The sequence below is a fragment of the Girardinichthys multiradiatus genome, chromosome 12 (assembly GCF_021462225.1).
Source record: "Girardinichthys multiradiatus isolate DD_20200921_A chromosome 12, DD_fGirMul_XY1, whole genome shotgun sequence".
Taxonomy (NCBI): domain Eukaryota; kingdom Metazoa; phylum Chordata; class Actinopteri; order Cyprinodontiformes; family Goodeidae; genus Girardinichthys; species Girardinichthys multiradiatus.
Window position 1 is genome coordinate 23974847 of NC_061805.1, and position 13746 is coordinate 23988592.

Here is a 13746-nt window from a genome sequence, read left to right on the forward strand (position 1 = left end):
TCCATGGGAAAGTTCCAAGGCAAAAATCACTGCTGACCAAAAAGAACACAAAACATTGTTTCACATTTGAAACAAAACATCTTGAAGATCTCCAAGACCTTTGGGAAAATATTCTGTGAACTGACGAGACAAAAGTGGGACGTCTGTCTCATTTTACATCTGACCTGAAACTGAAACAGCATTTTAGAAGAAAAACATACAGTCAAAACAGTTGAACATGGTAGAGTGTGAATGTGTAGAGCTGCTTTACTGCACCAGGACCTGAAATGTAACATTTAAGTGTGACCCAAAAGTAAAAATAGAAAAGTTCTTTACAATAGGAATGCTTTTTCACATCGCTGTATCCATCCATTTGATGTGTGTCCATCAAAAGACGGAATGAAATCAAAGGGAGAATGGAAAAACGACAGCTTTAGCCGAGTCTTTTCTTCTCCTTGATTGTTTCCCCATCCGCTGGCAAATAATTTGCCGCCTGCACAAATAAATGGTTTCAAATGTTTAAAATTAGAATCTGAGAATGTGTCATATAAGAACTTATTAAACCAACCATTAGCACCTCTGATTTCTTTCCGAGGATTACCTGAAACGGCCAACGACATGACTCCTTAAGCAAACTTGCTGGACAGGTATAAAGATGGATTGTTAATAGAATGTGTTGCAGTGAATTCAGTAATCATTATTAATCTGTGTGCTGGTGGATTTTTTTCTCAGCTCAGCCCTGTGTTCATAAAGCTAGCTTAATTAGACTGATTGATTAGACGGGGCGATTCAAGACTCTCATTCTGGCCCCTCATCCTGAGAGCGCTTTAATAAGATCGGATTTCTCTCGTGCTCACATGTTTACCCACAAACACCAACCCCACCCACACGCTGCTTGTTTGGCCTGCCATCACACCTCTCCATCTTTCTCCTCTTCCTGACTGCCTGTCTGTCACATGCATATTTAGTCAGATTTTACTTGCATGAAAGAAGCAGCCAAGCTTGCCAATGCAATACACTGAAGACTTGAAGCGACGTTATGTTAACATGAAAAGATGGCAAATCTCTCATTCCTCTTCATCCCCCCTCTTTCTCTCCATTATCTTCCTTCTTCTCCAGTCTTCTTCTCTGCCTCTATCCTGTGTTCCTGTCTCATAAATATGTCTTTAGCCAAGAAAAACATCGCACCGAATGGCTGGAAAGCAGGAATTTCACATCTGTCTAGACTCAAAGGAGCACTCGCACCCCAGTGCTGCAAAAGTCTCTTGCCCTGTGTAATTGGTTTCATGTCTGCATGTGGAAAATTATACACATATTTTTATTTGCGGATGTAAATGTGGAGCTGCTTTAGTAGCAGTGCCCTGCACTCAGCAAAGAGCTCCTGCTCATCAGCACAGTAAAGAGACTCTCCTTCGCTGTTGTAAAACATTATGGCTTTCCATGTTGCTTTTGTCTCCAGGCATAGGATATTATAGAGGATGATAGGTATTCATTTAGATTTTTGCCAGATCACCAGTCCTCTGTATCAATACAGCCCATCTGAGCTCTTTAAAAAGAGACACACACTGTATAGTGTGTGTGTGTGCATGGCTTTATGAGTGTACATTTAGGGCTGTTTGTGATGAGCCCACTGCAGTATCACCCTCTTGAGAGTATTTATGGAGAAGATGATTACTGTGGAAGGAACAGAACTTTGATGAAAATCATCCCCCTTCAATTTGTACCTCGCAGGCCTGCAGTTGGTGTCCCTGTTTATGGATAACATTGTAAAACTCCACAACTGCACTTCAGGAACCGAATGCCATTATAAAAAAATCCTATTCGCCGGCCTTCAATTGGTGTTTTGTGATGTGTTTGAACAACTCGATCTTTAGAAAATGGGGAATATGGGCGCTGATTCCTATGTTCATTGGGTGAGAGGTGGAGTACACCATTGACAGTCCATCACAAGGTAGCACAGGGACACACAGGACAAATGCATACACTTTCACTTAAAGGGCAATTATGGAGAGATCAGTTAACCTAAAAGTCATGTTTTCAGACTGTGGGAGAAAACTGAAGTAACCAAACAGAGCCTGCATGCACTGGCAAAACATACAAATAAAGAGACCCCAGGCTGGGATTCAATCCCAGGCCCTCTTTTCTGCAAGGCAACAATGCTGACAGCTGCTCCACCATGCAGCCCCATATTTGCCAAGTGAAAATCAGACTTTACTGTGAGAAAGTTTTAAAACAACCCATTATAACTGCTTTTAAATCTCCTCATGTTCATTTAAACGAAAAACAACTAAAACCTATTTACAAACTGATGTTTTAACTGACCTGCACATTTATGCTCTTGCACTGATTCCATAGTCATGAAAGCAAATGCAACCAAACACAGATTGTACAATGTGTAGTGCAGATGTTAAGCCTTTGTCAGATAGAGTGGATATCACCAAGCACATCTGTTCTAGTTGATGTGTTCAAGAACCAAAGTAGAATTTAACTTTGATGATGTGGTGGTCCACAAATGTCATTGTAGCCAGTCATTATGCTGTCTCTACATGCGTTGAGATCCTCCCAATGATGTATGGGGGCAGCAATGATTAATAGTTTTTCAAGGTTTCTAAGGAACTATCAAAGTTTTTTTTTTGGGCTTTGACTTATATGCAACCCTTTTAGTCAAACATTACCATTGGTTTGAGTGTGCTATGTGTAACACCACACTGGTTTATCCCTTGTTTCATAACAGGCCGTATGGTGGTACAATTGTTAGCACTGTTGCCTTGCAACAAAAGGCGCTGGGTTTGAATTTCAGCCTAGGGGCACCAACCTCTCCCTATTGAACCACTGGTGGCATGCCCCCCGTGACATGGGACAAATTGAGCCTGTGCTGAATAAGGGTATTTTAATTCTTGAATTTATGAGAATACAGTTTGATGGTTTACCTGCTGGGCATTACTGCCTGATGCACCTCCACTGGTGCCTTTGCAAGTGTTCTGCCTCAAACACCTTTGTGGACATGAAAGGGTCATCAGCTGGGGCCTGCCAGTCATAGATATTTCGCTCCTTTGTCTGAAAATGGCACAATTTCAGAACGGCTTCCAGAGTGTAATGGCTGTGAAAACAGCCTGGTCTCTGTTGTCATGTATACAGTAAAAGTGGAATCTTGCTTATGGAAAAGACCTGGCTCATGAGCAGTATGACTGAAATCAGTAGAAATGAATGTGCATGTGCACAACACAAGGGCTGCTGACCAGTTTAAACCTAAAGAAGACAACGATTTCAACAATGACAATGGCAAATTGCAGAGTACTTACTTATGCTGCTGACTTGTTTGAATCTAAGAATGGTTCTTCAACAAAGTGCTCATTTTCTCTCCCGTTTTGTTAGCAGGAAGTGTCCGATAACGTTGTTGAGTATCAAAGAACATACCAGCAACTAGTGGTGAGGCAGGAGAATTACACCATTTTCTATACTGTTGCAGTTTGAGCGAACATTGTAATTAAAGCGTTGTCATGTAGATGTGTTAACAGAAACCCGTTTTCCATGGATTGTCATGCAAACAGGGCCTAAAATGACATCTGAATGTCAAATATTTTAGGATGAAGTACCTGTTTTCAGATTTGTACCTCTTGTATGATAGACTGAGTTCCGTCATCATAATACATGGAGGCTCCATGTATGTAGTCTAGGTAATGTGATTAGTAGTTGAACATTTGTTTGTATATATTGCTTTCTCATGTAGTGTTGTCACACTTCATTTTAATGTTCAGACTACTCTGTGCTGCAAAACGCTGATGGATTTCTCATATGCTGCAAAGCTGCACATGTGGAGTCCCTAACTTCTGTCCTCTTCATGTGCTTACTTTTTTATTTTTATCTCCCACTGTATAGTTTTTAGTGATTGAGTCTTCCTTTAAACTGTTTGTCTTTTGTTGTTCCATATCCATTGTTGTCTTGTGGATCTGATATTATAAATACAATTATTACAATAATGATTTGTTAACATTAGCATGATATTTCTATCAAACAATAGTATTATTTCTTTAAATTGAAGAAAACCGTTGAAAGCCAATTTGGTAATAATCTTCTGCTTTCACATATTAGACCGAGCTCTGGAGCATCAGCTGACTAATTTACCATAGGCTTTTTCATGAAATTATCATTATTATATCATCCTAAAAATGTGCTTTGATTTCCTCATTAAAAAATAATCAGGTGCAACTATTTAGCGTAAATTTTCCTGTTGTAACACTGGTTTGTTAACTCAGAAACCTCAAATCTGCTTTTGTAGATTTGAAGGATGGCAGTGGTCTTCGAAAACGTCTTTTATCAGTTATTAAGTAATATAGTTTACATCAACGCACATATATTTTCAAAACCTGTACAAAAAGAATGAAGGCAATAAAGTAAAATATAAAAACATAGCTCTTTGTTGGTAATGCTTTAGATTGGCGGGTGATAAAATAAAGTGATAGATGACTGAAGCAGATCTGTTCTCATTTTCTGCTTTTGCATTTCAAAGAGTCAAACAAGCCATATGATAGACCATATTGACAAGCTGAAACGCTCTTATTGGATGAGAAGCGGCACTAAGGTGCTGTTCCAGCGTTTTGAAAAAACAGACCGACCAGACAAAAACCACACACTCATGTAAATCACCAACTCTTTTCGCTACCACAGCACTCTGAACAATTACCCCCCAGCTCTTTAAAGCGCGCGCGCACACACACACACACACAAAGACTATCTTTATGGCTGCAGCATTTCCACCATTCTAACTCGCTGTTTTTTTTTCTGCTTTTCTTACCTCCTTCACCCAGAGACCATTAAACTAGATCCCTTCTCAAAGGCTGTAAGGACTCTCTTGGCTAGCCACTTCTCCAAAAGCCATCCCATCACTCTTTTCATGTTTTTAAATCAAAATCCATGGAAGGTTCAGAGACAGAAAGAGGGAGAGAGGAGGGGGAAAACCTGACTGAAGCTGGGACAGGTTTTTGTGTTTGTTGGCTGGACACAAATCCTAGTTACTGTACCAAGTGGTCTTTTTCACATACACACTGATGCTGACACACGTGCACAAACTTAATTTGATATGGAACATGCTCTCCTGGCCTGTTCTGCTCTGCTGGGAATTTACTTTTGTTCTCCTCTGTCTCCTTCCTCACCTGCTGAGAGTTACTCTAGATGTTTAACCTGCTCTTTTTCAGTTGTTTTTCTTTCTCTTCTGCTTTCAGACACTGAGCTGCATCCACATTTCTGCAGCACAACCACCAGTGTAAGTCTGGAGGTTTGGTCTGTAGTAATTCCTTTGCCTCTCTCACAGACGGTTTTGATTTTGCTGGTGTTCAGCCTTTTCGATTTGGTTAGTAGTCAACCTGAAAATGTTTGCCTTGATGTTTTTTTTTGGCAGAGGCCATGTTAAGGGAGTTCTAGCCAGCTTTCTTTACCTGCCAGCTGTTTAGCTCAAACTTCTTTTTTTTTTTTTTGCTTTAAATTTTGGACCTTAAAAGGCATTCCTTTTTCATTATATTCCTGGATTCCCACCTGGCTATGTAGTTCTGGTTCCATATTCATTGATGTCTTAAAGCAGAAGCACGGACTTACCTCCGTGTAATTTTTTCTGCCTGCAGTATGTGGTGATGGGGGGGTGTGGTGGGTCCTAACTGAACAGATTGATTGTTCAAAAACATACATTCTGTTGAAGTTTAAAAGGACCTGGAAATGAAGATTTATCTTACAAAAGAGAGAAACCTGGAGAAAGTCTTTTTGTTTCTTAGGGCCAGGTCTTCTCAGTTACTGCAAACATTGATGTAGACAACCTCAATAAAAAGGTGTCTGATGTAGGCATGTCCGAGATAGAGGTTCCAATTAAGGCTGCACAATATTGGAAAAATATTTAATTGCAATGCTATGGCTGAAAATTGCAATAATGATAACTCACATTTTCAAGGTGTTTTCTTTCTTTACTATAATGTAATGTTTCCACCGTGCTCCATGAGCGTTAGCATCTCAACTACTGATGTACATAAGGTATGGGCATGGAGGGGGATTAGAATCCATCCAGCTTTCCAAATATACAATCAATATGCAGAGTGTGAAGGTGTGACACTTGAGATATAGTATCCTACTAAATGTGATACTGCACAAACTGGTGATGCGATTAGGAATGCGATTTGATATATTGTGTATTACTCTGGTTCCAGTCGGGAGATTTTTGAATGTAAACTTTGCTGAGCACATGAAGCAAAACAAAATTTTATCCAAACACATTTAACTGGAACCACACTATGGTTTATTCTGAGCTATTTAATCAGTGAATCATATTAAAACAGCGAGTAAAAATGGTAGCGTTAGCCTAGTACTTTAGTAAACTGCTCAACTAAGTGACGAAAAATATGTTACTCTCAGGAAAAACAGATACACGAGTCTCAAACGTCATTGGTGAATGAGTTGAGACCCAAGTGCAGTACTAATGTAGACTACCCCGATAAAATCTAGTCTGTTATTTTAAACCCCCTAAATCTACAGTTTTACATTGTATTACAACTTTCTACAATTTAGATTCGATGATGACCTTCTTTGAGGTTGGAACATAATTTCCAGTCAGAAGATATTGGTAAAATAAAATGATTACTATAAACCTAAATCTGCCAGAGTGATAAATACGTTTGGACTTAACTATCTGAAGACAGGTAAAAAACTTATTTACATTCTTGCAGCCTAGCAACCTTTTAAAAACTAGTGCTAGCTAAAACGTTTACGTTCCTAATGACATTTTTAAGCTTTATTTGTGCAAAGTCAGTTGCTGGTTTTGGGACTTAAAGTTTAGACTGGTAGTTTTGGTCATATTTTCTACAACCCCTCAGCTTACATTACTGCAGAACAGGACGAAAAAGAAAAGACACATTAGAAAAATCTATGATTTGATGGTTATTTAAGTGTAGATAGTGCTGTGACATTGGCAGAAAGCAAAAGTTAAATTAGACTAAGTACATTTAAAAGAGGAATATGAACAGAACGTCCAGATAGAACTTATCGTAACATCTCAGATGGAATATTTACTTTAAATCCTAACCATGCAAACTCTCTGCTTTTATAAATATTCATAAAATGCAGCCTTTGATTATTTTTGATCAAAACGGCAGAAAATATGAACCTGATTATTTTTTCACAATATTTCTATCGGTAGGTGCAACATTGTACATATACTGTTCTGATATCTTTGTTCAGTTTTCAATTATTACCGCACAACTTATTCTGCCTCTCTCTTATGACTGCTAATGCTTTGCACTCACACTCCTTTATGAGCCATTTTGCTCTTTGCAAGCACTTTGGCTCCTTGCAGTTAAGGTAAGAGACAAAGCTTTGAGCTTTATAGTAGGTGTTCTACCCTGATAAGCTATCCTGTGACTTAGTAAAAGATAAATGGACACCTTGTTCTTTCTTTTTGTGATTTCTTTCTACCTTACTGTCTCACAGGGTTTTTCATCTTCCTCTGCCTCAACTCAGTAACCTTTAAGGTAGTCTGTGGGGGTGGGGGGGATGTCAGCAATACAGGAAAGAAGACAAATGAAGAATGAGGAGGAAACATTAGAAAGAAAGAAGGGTACGCTTACATCTACAGGTTTGAGGTCAGGAGATTCTCAAGGAAATATGGTCAATACAGTGATTTGTAGTAATTTGTTCTCTTGTGGTTTTTGCTAACATAAAGAAACTGCACAAAAAATATTTAGGCTACTTTTGATCTCTCCTTTGATTTACGATCTCTTTAGAAGTAAATGTGATTCTTCTTTCTTTTTATGGGCTCTTGAAACACTGAACCGGATGTTCTGCTTGCCACCAACATAGATAAATGTCTAGGCTTTTTTAGGTATATCTTGGCAGAACTTTCCTTTTTGAAACATTCTGTAGCCAAAGTTAATCCCAGCTATCAATGTCTGTACTAATGAGTTCATCGGAAGCTGGTGGAAATGTTCTGCTTCCTTATGGATTTCTGATCCATTATGAGCTGTTAGTTTACAGGCGATGAATGACAGGGAAAGATCCATCTATCATAAACTGATGTCCACGCTTGCCTCTTGTTTTATTTATTTCTCCTTCCTTTTCATAGTGTTGGTGTGAGGCAAATACAATACAAAACACATAGTTTAGCTTGAGTCTATCAGCCTCTGTCATCGAACTTGCAGGATAACAACTGCAAATTGTCCAATAAGTAACGCAAGATAATGTAAATGTGTTGTGCCATTGCTGTCAAAGAGGTTTGCTCATTTTCTTGTTGTAAACTATAGAAACTCTGGAATGAATTAGGCAGTTTCATTAAAATATCATGTTCTGCAAGAGTCACTGTGGATTTTTCCATTCACTTCCCTCGTGAACAGGAACTTCTTTTCCCACTCAACCCCTTTGACCTCCCTCCTGCTTCTTGCTCCTTTTATAAAGGGAGGAGTTTTAGTACTTGCCTGCATGCCTTTTCAGCCACATCAGATGCTCTGTTTTTACTTCTTGGAAAGACTATCCGGTTCACTAAGCTCCCAGCAAACTGTGGTGCTAATATTTTGTGATAACTGTACTGAAATATTACCTGAACAATGGTTTGCATTGTTGCTGTGGCTTGTAGCAAATCAATCAGGTCTATTAAAATAAGAAAATAAATGGCAATTTGGCAAACAAAACAAAACCTATTAATGTTTTGGTTTAAGTGGGCAAAAATAAACAAATACACTGTAACTATATTTGTAAGCAACCTTGAACCAGATTGTACCGCCTAAATTTATTTCTCAATAAATAAAACAATGATATTTTTGTGTTCAAGATGGCAAATGCAATAACTCTCAATTATGCAAATTTGCTAAATTAGACATACTTGGGCATACATCTTACTACTAGATAGCAGCAAAGTGCTTCTAATATGTTTTTTGGTGTGTGTTGGATAGGCATCAACAGGCATTCGTGACATACTTGCAGTAAGTCACCTTCACAGTGTGGGGGTTTGAAGCAAATCTGTGTCAGTTGTCGAGAAAGGTGTTGTGTTTTGATCATGTCACCCCTTCGCTATTGTGTGCTTTTGCAGTTGTGGTTGTTTTTTTACCTGGGTTTTTGGGATGACAAAGGAGATGTTAGGAACCAACCTTTTGTGAATGCAGTGAGTATTTTTCTCAGATCTGCTCCGGTGGTTCCAAGCGGTGGCCTTCTTCCAAAATCTTTCTAAAAAAAAAAAGCGATAGTGGGGAAGCATATTTGAGCTGTAATAGTCAGAAGAGACAATTAATAAATATCATCACACCGCTATTTGATTGACTTACACTATGCTCTACTAATTGTGGGGGTAAACAGTGTCTTAAGTCTTATTTTGTGGACCAGAAGCAGAAAAATGTGGTTATGTTGCTGCAGTAAATATCTGTCATCAGGTGGTCTTTCATTTATTTAAAGTTCATGAATGATAATATTTTCTTATATTTATAAGATCAGCTGTCCCAAGCATCAATCACAACCACAATTAATGGAAATTGGAATTAATTAAACTTAACATATTTATTTCCGACTATTTAGCTCCATATTTAATCCAAGGTACTCAAAGGTACTCGAAACACAACTGAAAAACTCTAAGTACATGTACATGTATAAAGTGGTTTGTTTATGGGTAAATATTTGAAGGTTTGATGGCCAATTTGCCTTTTCCCATTTGTACCCTTGCTGTTTTCTACTCAACTTTATCAGGTAGGAAATGATGCTCTCTACTGTGGGACCTTTGGAACTGACTGTATCAGTTCCTTACTCACCACAGGGATGTTTTATACCCACTTTTAAACTGATGATTGAAACTAACTTTCTATAATTCTAGTCATACTCTAGTAGAAGAAAAATTAAAAGTGTTTCTTTCTTTCTTTCTTTCTTTCTTTCTTTCTTTCTTTCTTTCTTTCTTTCTTTCTTTCTTTCTTTCTTTCTTTCTTTCTTTCTTTCTTTCTTTCTTTCTTTCTTTCTTTCTTTCTTTCTTTCTTTCTTTCTTTCTTTCTTTCTTTCTTTCTTTCTTTCTTTCTTTCTTTCTTTCTTTCTTTCTTTCTTTCTTTCTTTCTTTCTTTCTTTCTTTCTTTCTTTCTTTCTTTCTTTCTTTCTTTCTTTCTTTCTTTCTTTCTTTCCTGTTGTCCAGGTCACAGATCAGTCTGTGCGAGCAGCAGCGGAGCACTGTCCCGAGCTGCAGTTTGTCGGCTTCATGGGATGCCCCGTGACCTCTCAGGGTGTCATCCATCTCACTGCGGTGAGTATCAATCCAGTTCTTCACTTGGATTATCATACTAACCTTCAATTATCACTGGAGTGTGACCGTATTTTAAAAACTCCACTTGTGTGTTTACTTATAATAAGTTGAAGATAACATACTTCCCGCAGTCCCAGTTAGAGATAAACTTCCTTGTCTCGTTGTAATTACTTTTTTCAGTAAATGTCACCAAAAGTTCTTGCATGACCAAGTTTTTTCCCCCTCCTTTTTTTCTGTCTAATCGGCTTACTTCAGGCCAGCTCCAACATGTTGCTGCAGGTTGTCTTCAGGGGGTGCATTTAACTTTTATGAAATGAATTCAAGCACTCACTCTGTGGTTTTATAAAATGTTTTTTTTTTTTTATCTCAGACTTAGTTTTCAAGTTATTTTGTGTTAACTTTTAAATCTCATGAAAGCCTAATGAGATGAATCCTAATAATACGCTGCTGTTGCGACTACACCCTGCTGTTTGGATATTACCATGCTAATGAGCAGTGCTCCATGCTTACAGCCGCTCCGTGCCATATACTGTAAATGCGGACACACACACGCTTGTGATTGCTCGAAGTGAATTCACAGTGAAATCCCTCACCTTGTTTTCCTTCTCATTTACTTTCTTTTCCCAACATGGCATCCATCTAGAGTATGTGCCTGTGTGTATTATGTCCACACCCATGTGTCCTTCTGTAATACAATTTGATTTGTGTTTGATGGACTTGGGTGTGCACTTGAGTGTGCACACACCTCAGTAGACCTGCATGCTCCCATTTCTCCTCAAATGCAATTACAGTTGTGTTAATAGCACTGAGGCACCCGATGCTGCGCAGCATTATTAGATTAAACAGCAGATTAATTTGTGCTCATAGTTTTGGCCCCTATCATCTCTACAGCCTCCGCTGACCTTGGCCATGGTGTTGTAGACAGACAGTAATGAAGCCAGCCAGTCATAACAGCATTAGCATACGTGGAGGTGGACGCATGCACAACCAATACAGACGAGCACACTCATTATTATTTATGGAAGTATTAACCAAGGTGAACATTTAGGAGTTCAGAAGAAAAAGTTCATAATTCTGCTAATATTTATAGATTTTCCAACATGCAGAGCCACAAGCTGAATAGATCATATCTTTCATTTGGATTTAACTCGTTTTCAGTTCTGTTCGTTCCCATAAGACACACTGACCTTGAACTTCCTAAAATCCCATTAAAGTCCAGGCTTTTACAACAAGCTTCATAATGCAGCAATTTGTTGCATGTCCTTCGTGACATGTCCTTTCTGACGAGATGTTGTGTATTAAAATAAATTGTTGTCTGGGTTGTTTTGAAAGCCCAGGAATTCTCAAAATTCATGTTCAAAGGTCCAAATCTGATTAATAATAATCTAGAGATCATTCTATACATTCTACGTTTTTCTAGGAAATTCCAGCATTCCAGAACGAGACTGCAAGCAATATGTTATCATTATTATTTCTTTGAGACCATAAACTGCTGTATTTTTTTTTTTTATCTTACAGGAAATCTTTACTTAAACCTGATCAACTTCATTATATTTTAAAGCCTCAACGAATTAATTCAATTCAATTCAGTTTATTTATACAGCGCCAATTCACAAGACATCTCAGAACACATTAACTGACTAAGTAAACTAAGCCTAAAGTATAACAAAACACGGTAACATCAAAACAACTAAGGTAAAACAAACGTATATCCAGAGACATTGGGAATACATATCAGTAGATCTGGGCACTTTGAACAAATAAAATATGACAATATTTTTTCGGTATTGGGAAGGTTTAGATAATTATCACCATAATGATAACTGAATGTTTCAAATTAACAATACAGTTTATAAAATCAAATCGGTTTCAAAACAAATCAAAAGAAAAATTACAATAAACATTAAAAAGTAAAGACATTTATTTTCAGATTTTGACATAAACTACTTCCCTTAAGCATTGTGGGAAGAGATGGAGTACAATGGATTACAGTACTGGTTTCAATCTCTTTTCCGTTTAGTCAAAATGTAAAACTGGTCACTAATTGCCCAGTTCTAGAGCAGGCTGAAAAATCGCAACACCTGACTTCAACATGCTGTTTAAAGCCACATCCCTAGAGAAACTAGTTTTTATTTTTTTACATTTTCTTTCCAAATATTTAAATTTATTTGTCAGTATTTTATGAAGTGACCACATGTTTTCACCTAAAAAAGAATCTCATAATCTGGTTATTGTATAAACGTTAAACAGTTCAATAGAAGAATAGCTAATATTTATTGGTATTTAATGGATCATTTCCAACAGTTCTAGAAAAATCTCCTGTCAAGTATTTTTAGAATAAAAAAACATACCACGTTTCATCTGAAAGTAGAGACACTTTTATTTTGCCTGAACCCGAATGTTTTCAGGTATGGACTTCAGGTATAAATTCACATTGCTGTATTACCTGGAAGCAGAAGTAGTTTGTGTTCTGCCCAACTCGCTCACTAAAATGATGTTCAGGGTTTGAGGATGTTTTATTAAATTTTTTATGTTGATTGATATTTTGTTTCTATGACATTCTTGATAGCCTTCTTTGCTCCAACACATTCTTTAGCTAAGCTTCTAACAATCATTCACCTAAAACACACTGAGTTTTCTTGTTTATTTCCAAAGAACTCCCTCACTCTGTACTCTGGAGAAACTCTTCACTTTGCTTCTTTGCTTTGGTGAGGATCTTTGCACAGGGAGGAGTTTTCCTGTGGTGCTAGGCTAGTTGGATAAAATAATATCAGAGAAATACTTTCTTTTAGCATTTCTCAGAGTTGTTTGATATTGATTCCAGCAATCCTTTAGTACCTGAAAAAACACCTGCAGCTTATCCTTTTTTCCACCTAGGCTCAGCTCGACAGCACTCACATCTTGAGTGCTCGTGTTTGGTGATTCACCCAAGGCTCAGATTTAGTTTTTGGCTGCCTAATTTACATCGGTGCAACAGAGTCCAAAACAGTCTGACAGGTAGAATGAAACCAGGAACTAAGCTCCTCGGATTCTGTGCATGCTGGCTTATTGACCCCATTCTGGTCTTAATGGCAAACAGATTTTATTAGGAAGTTGTTATCAACTGCTCATTCCAAAGCAAACAAGTAAACATGAAGCCTTATAGCGTTTGTTTTGTATTTCTGCTTTCTTATAACCACATTTCCTCTTTCAGTAAGTCAAAATGTTTAACTGCATTTTCTCAAACAAACTGATTAAAATATAGCTCTATTGAGTTTTCGAAATGTTTGAATAATTTTTTTTATTAATAGACTAAAATGACTGCACTATCTTTTAATAACATTTTCAGAATGGATCTCTCTTTTTTTTTTTCCAACATTCAATTAATTTTGTTTATTAATTTCTTTTCTCATTTGTCAGAGAGACCTCAGACACATTACTTTTAGACTGAATCTGTTGAGAAAAGCTGCCTATTATTTTTCCTGACAGCATTTAAAATTTAGGCACAGATAAGTTCATCAATTTAATCTTCTGTTTTAATCACT

General features: G+C 37.5%; 1 protein-coding gene across 1 annotated transcript in view; it reads left to right on the top strand.

Annotated features, from left to right (window-relative positions):
• Positions 1-13746, top strand: part of fbxl17 (F-box and leucine-rich repeat protein 17) — a 305310-nt gene that overhangs the window by 84860 nt on the left and 206704 nt on the right. The window contains exon 7 of the mRNA XM_047381692.1: positions 10115-10222. Within this exon, the coding sequence (XP_047237648.1) occupies positions 10115-10222 (108 nt within the window). The remainder of the gene's footprint in view (positions 1-10114; positions 10223-13746) is intronic.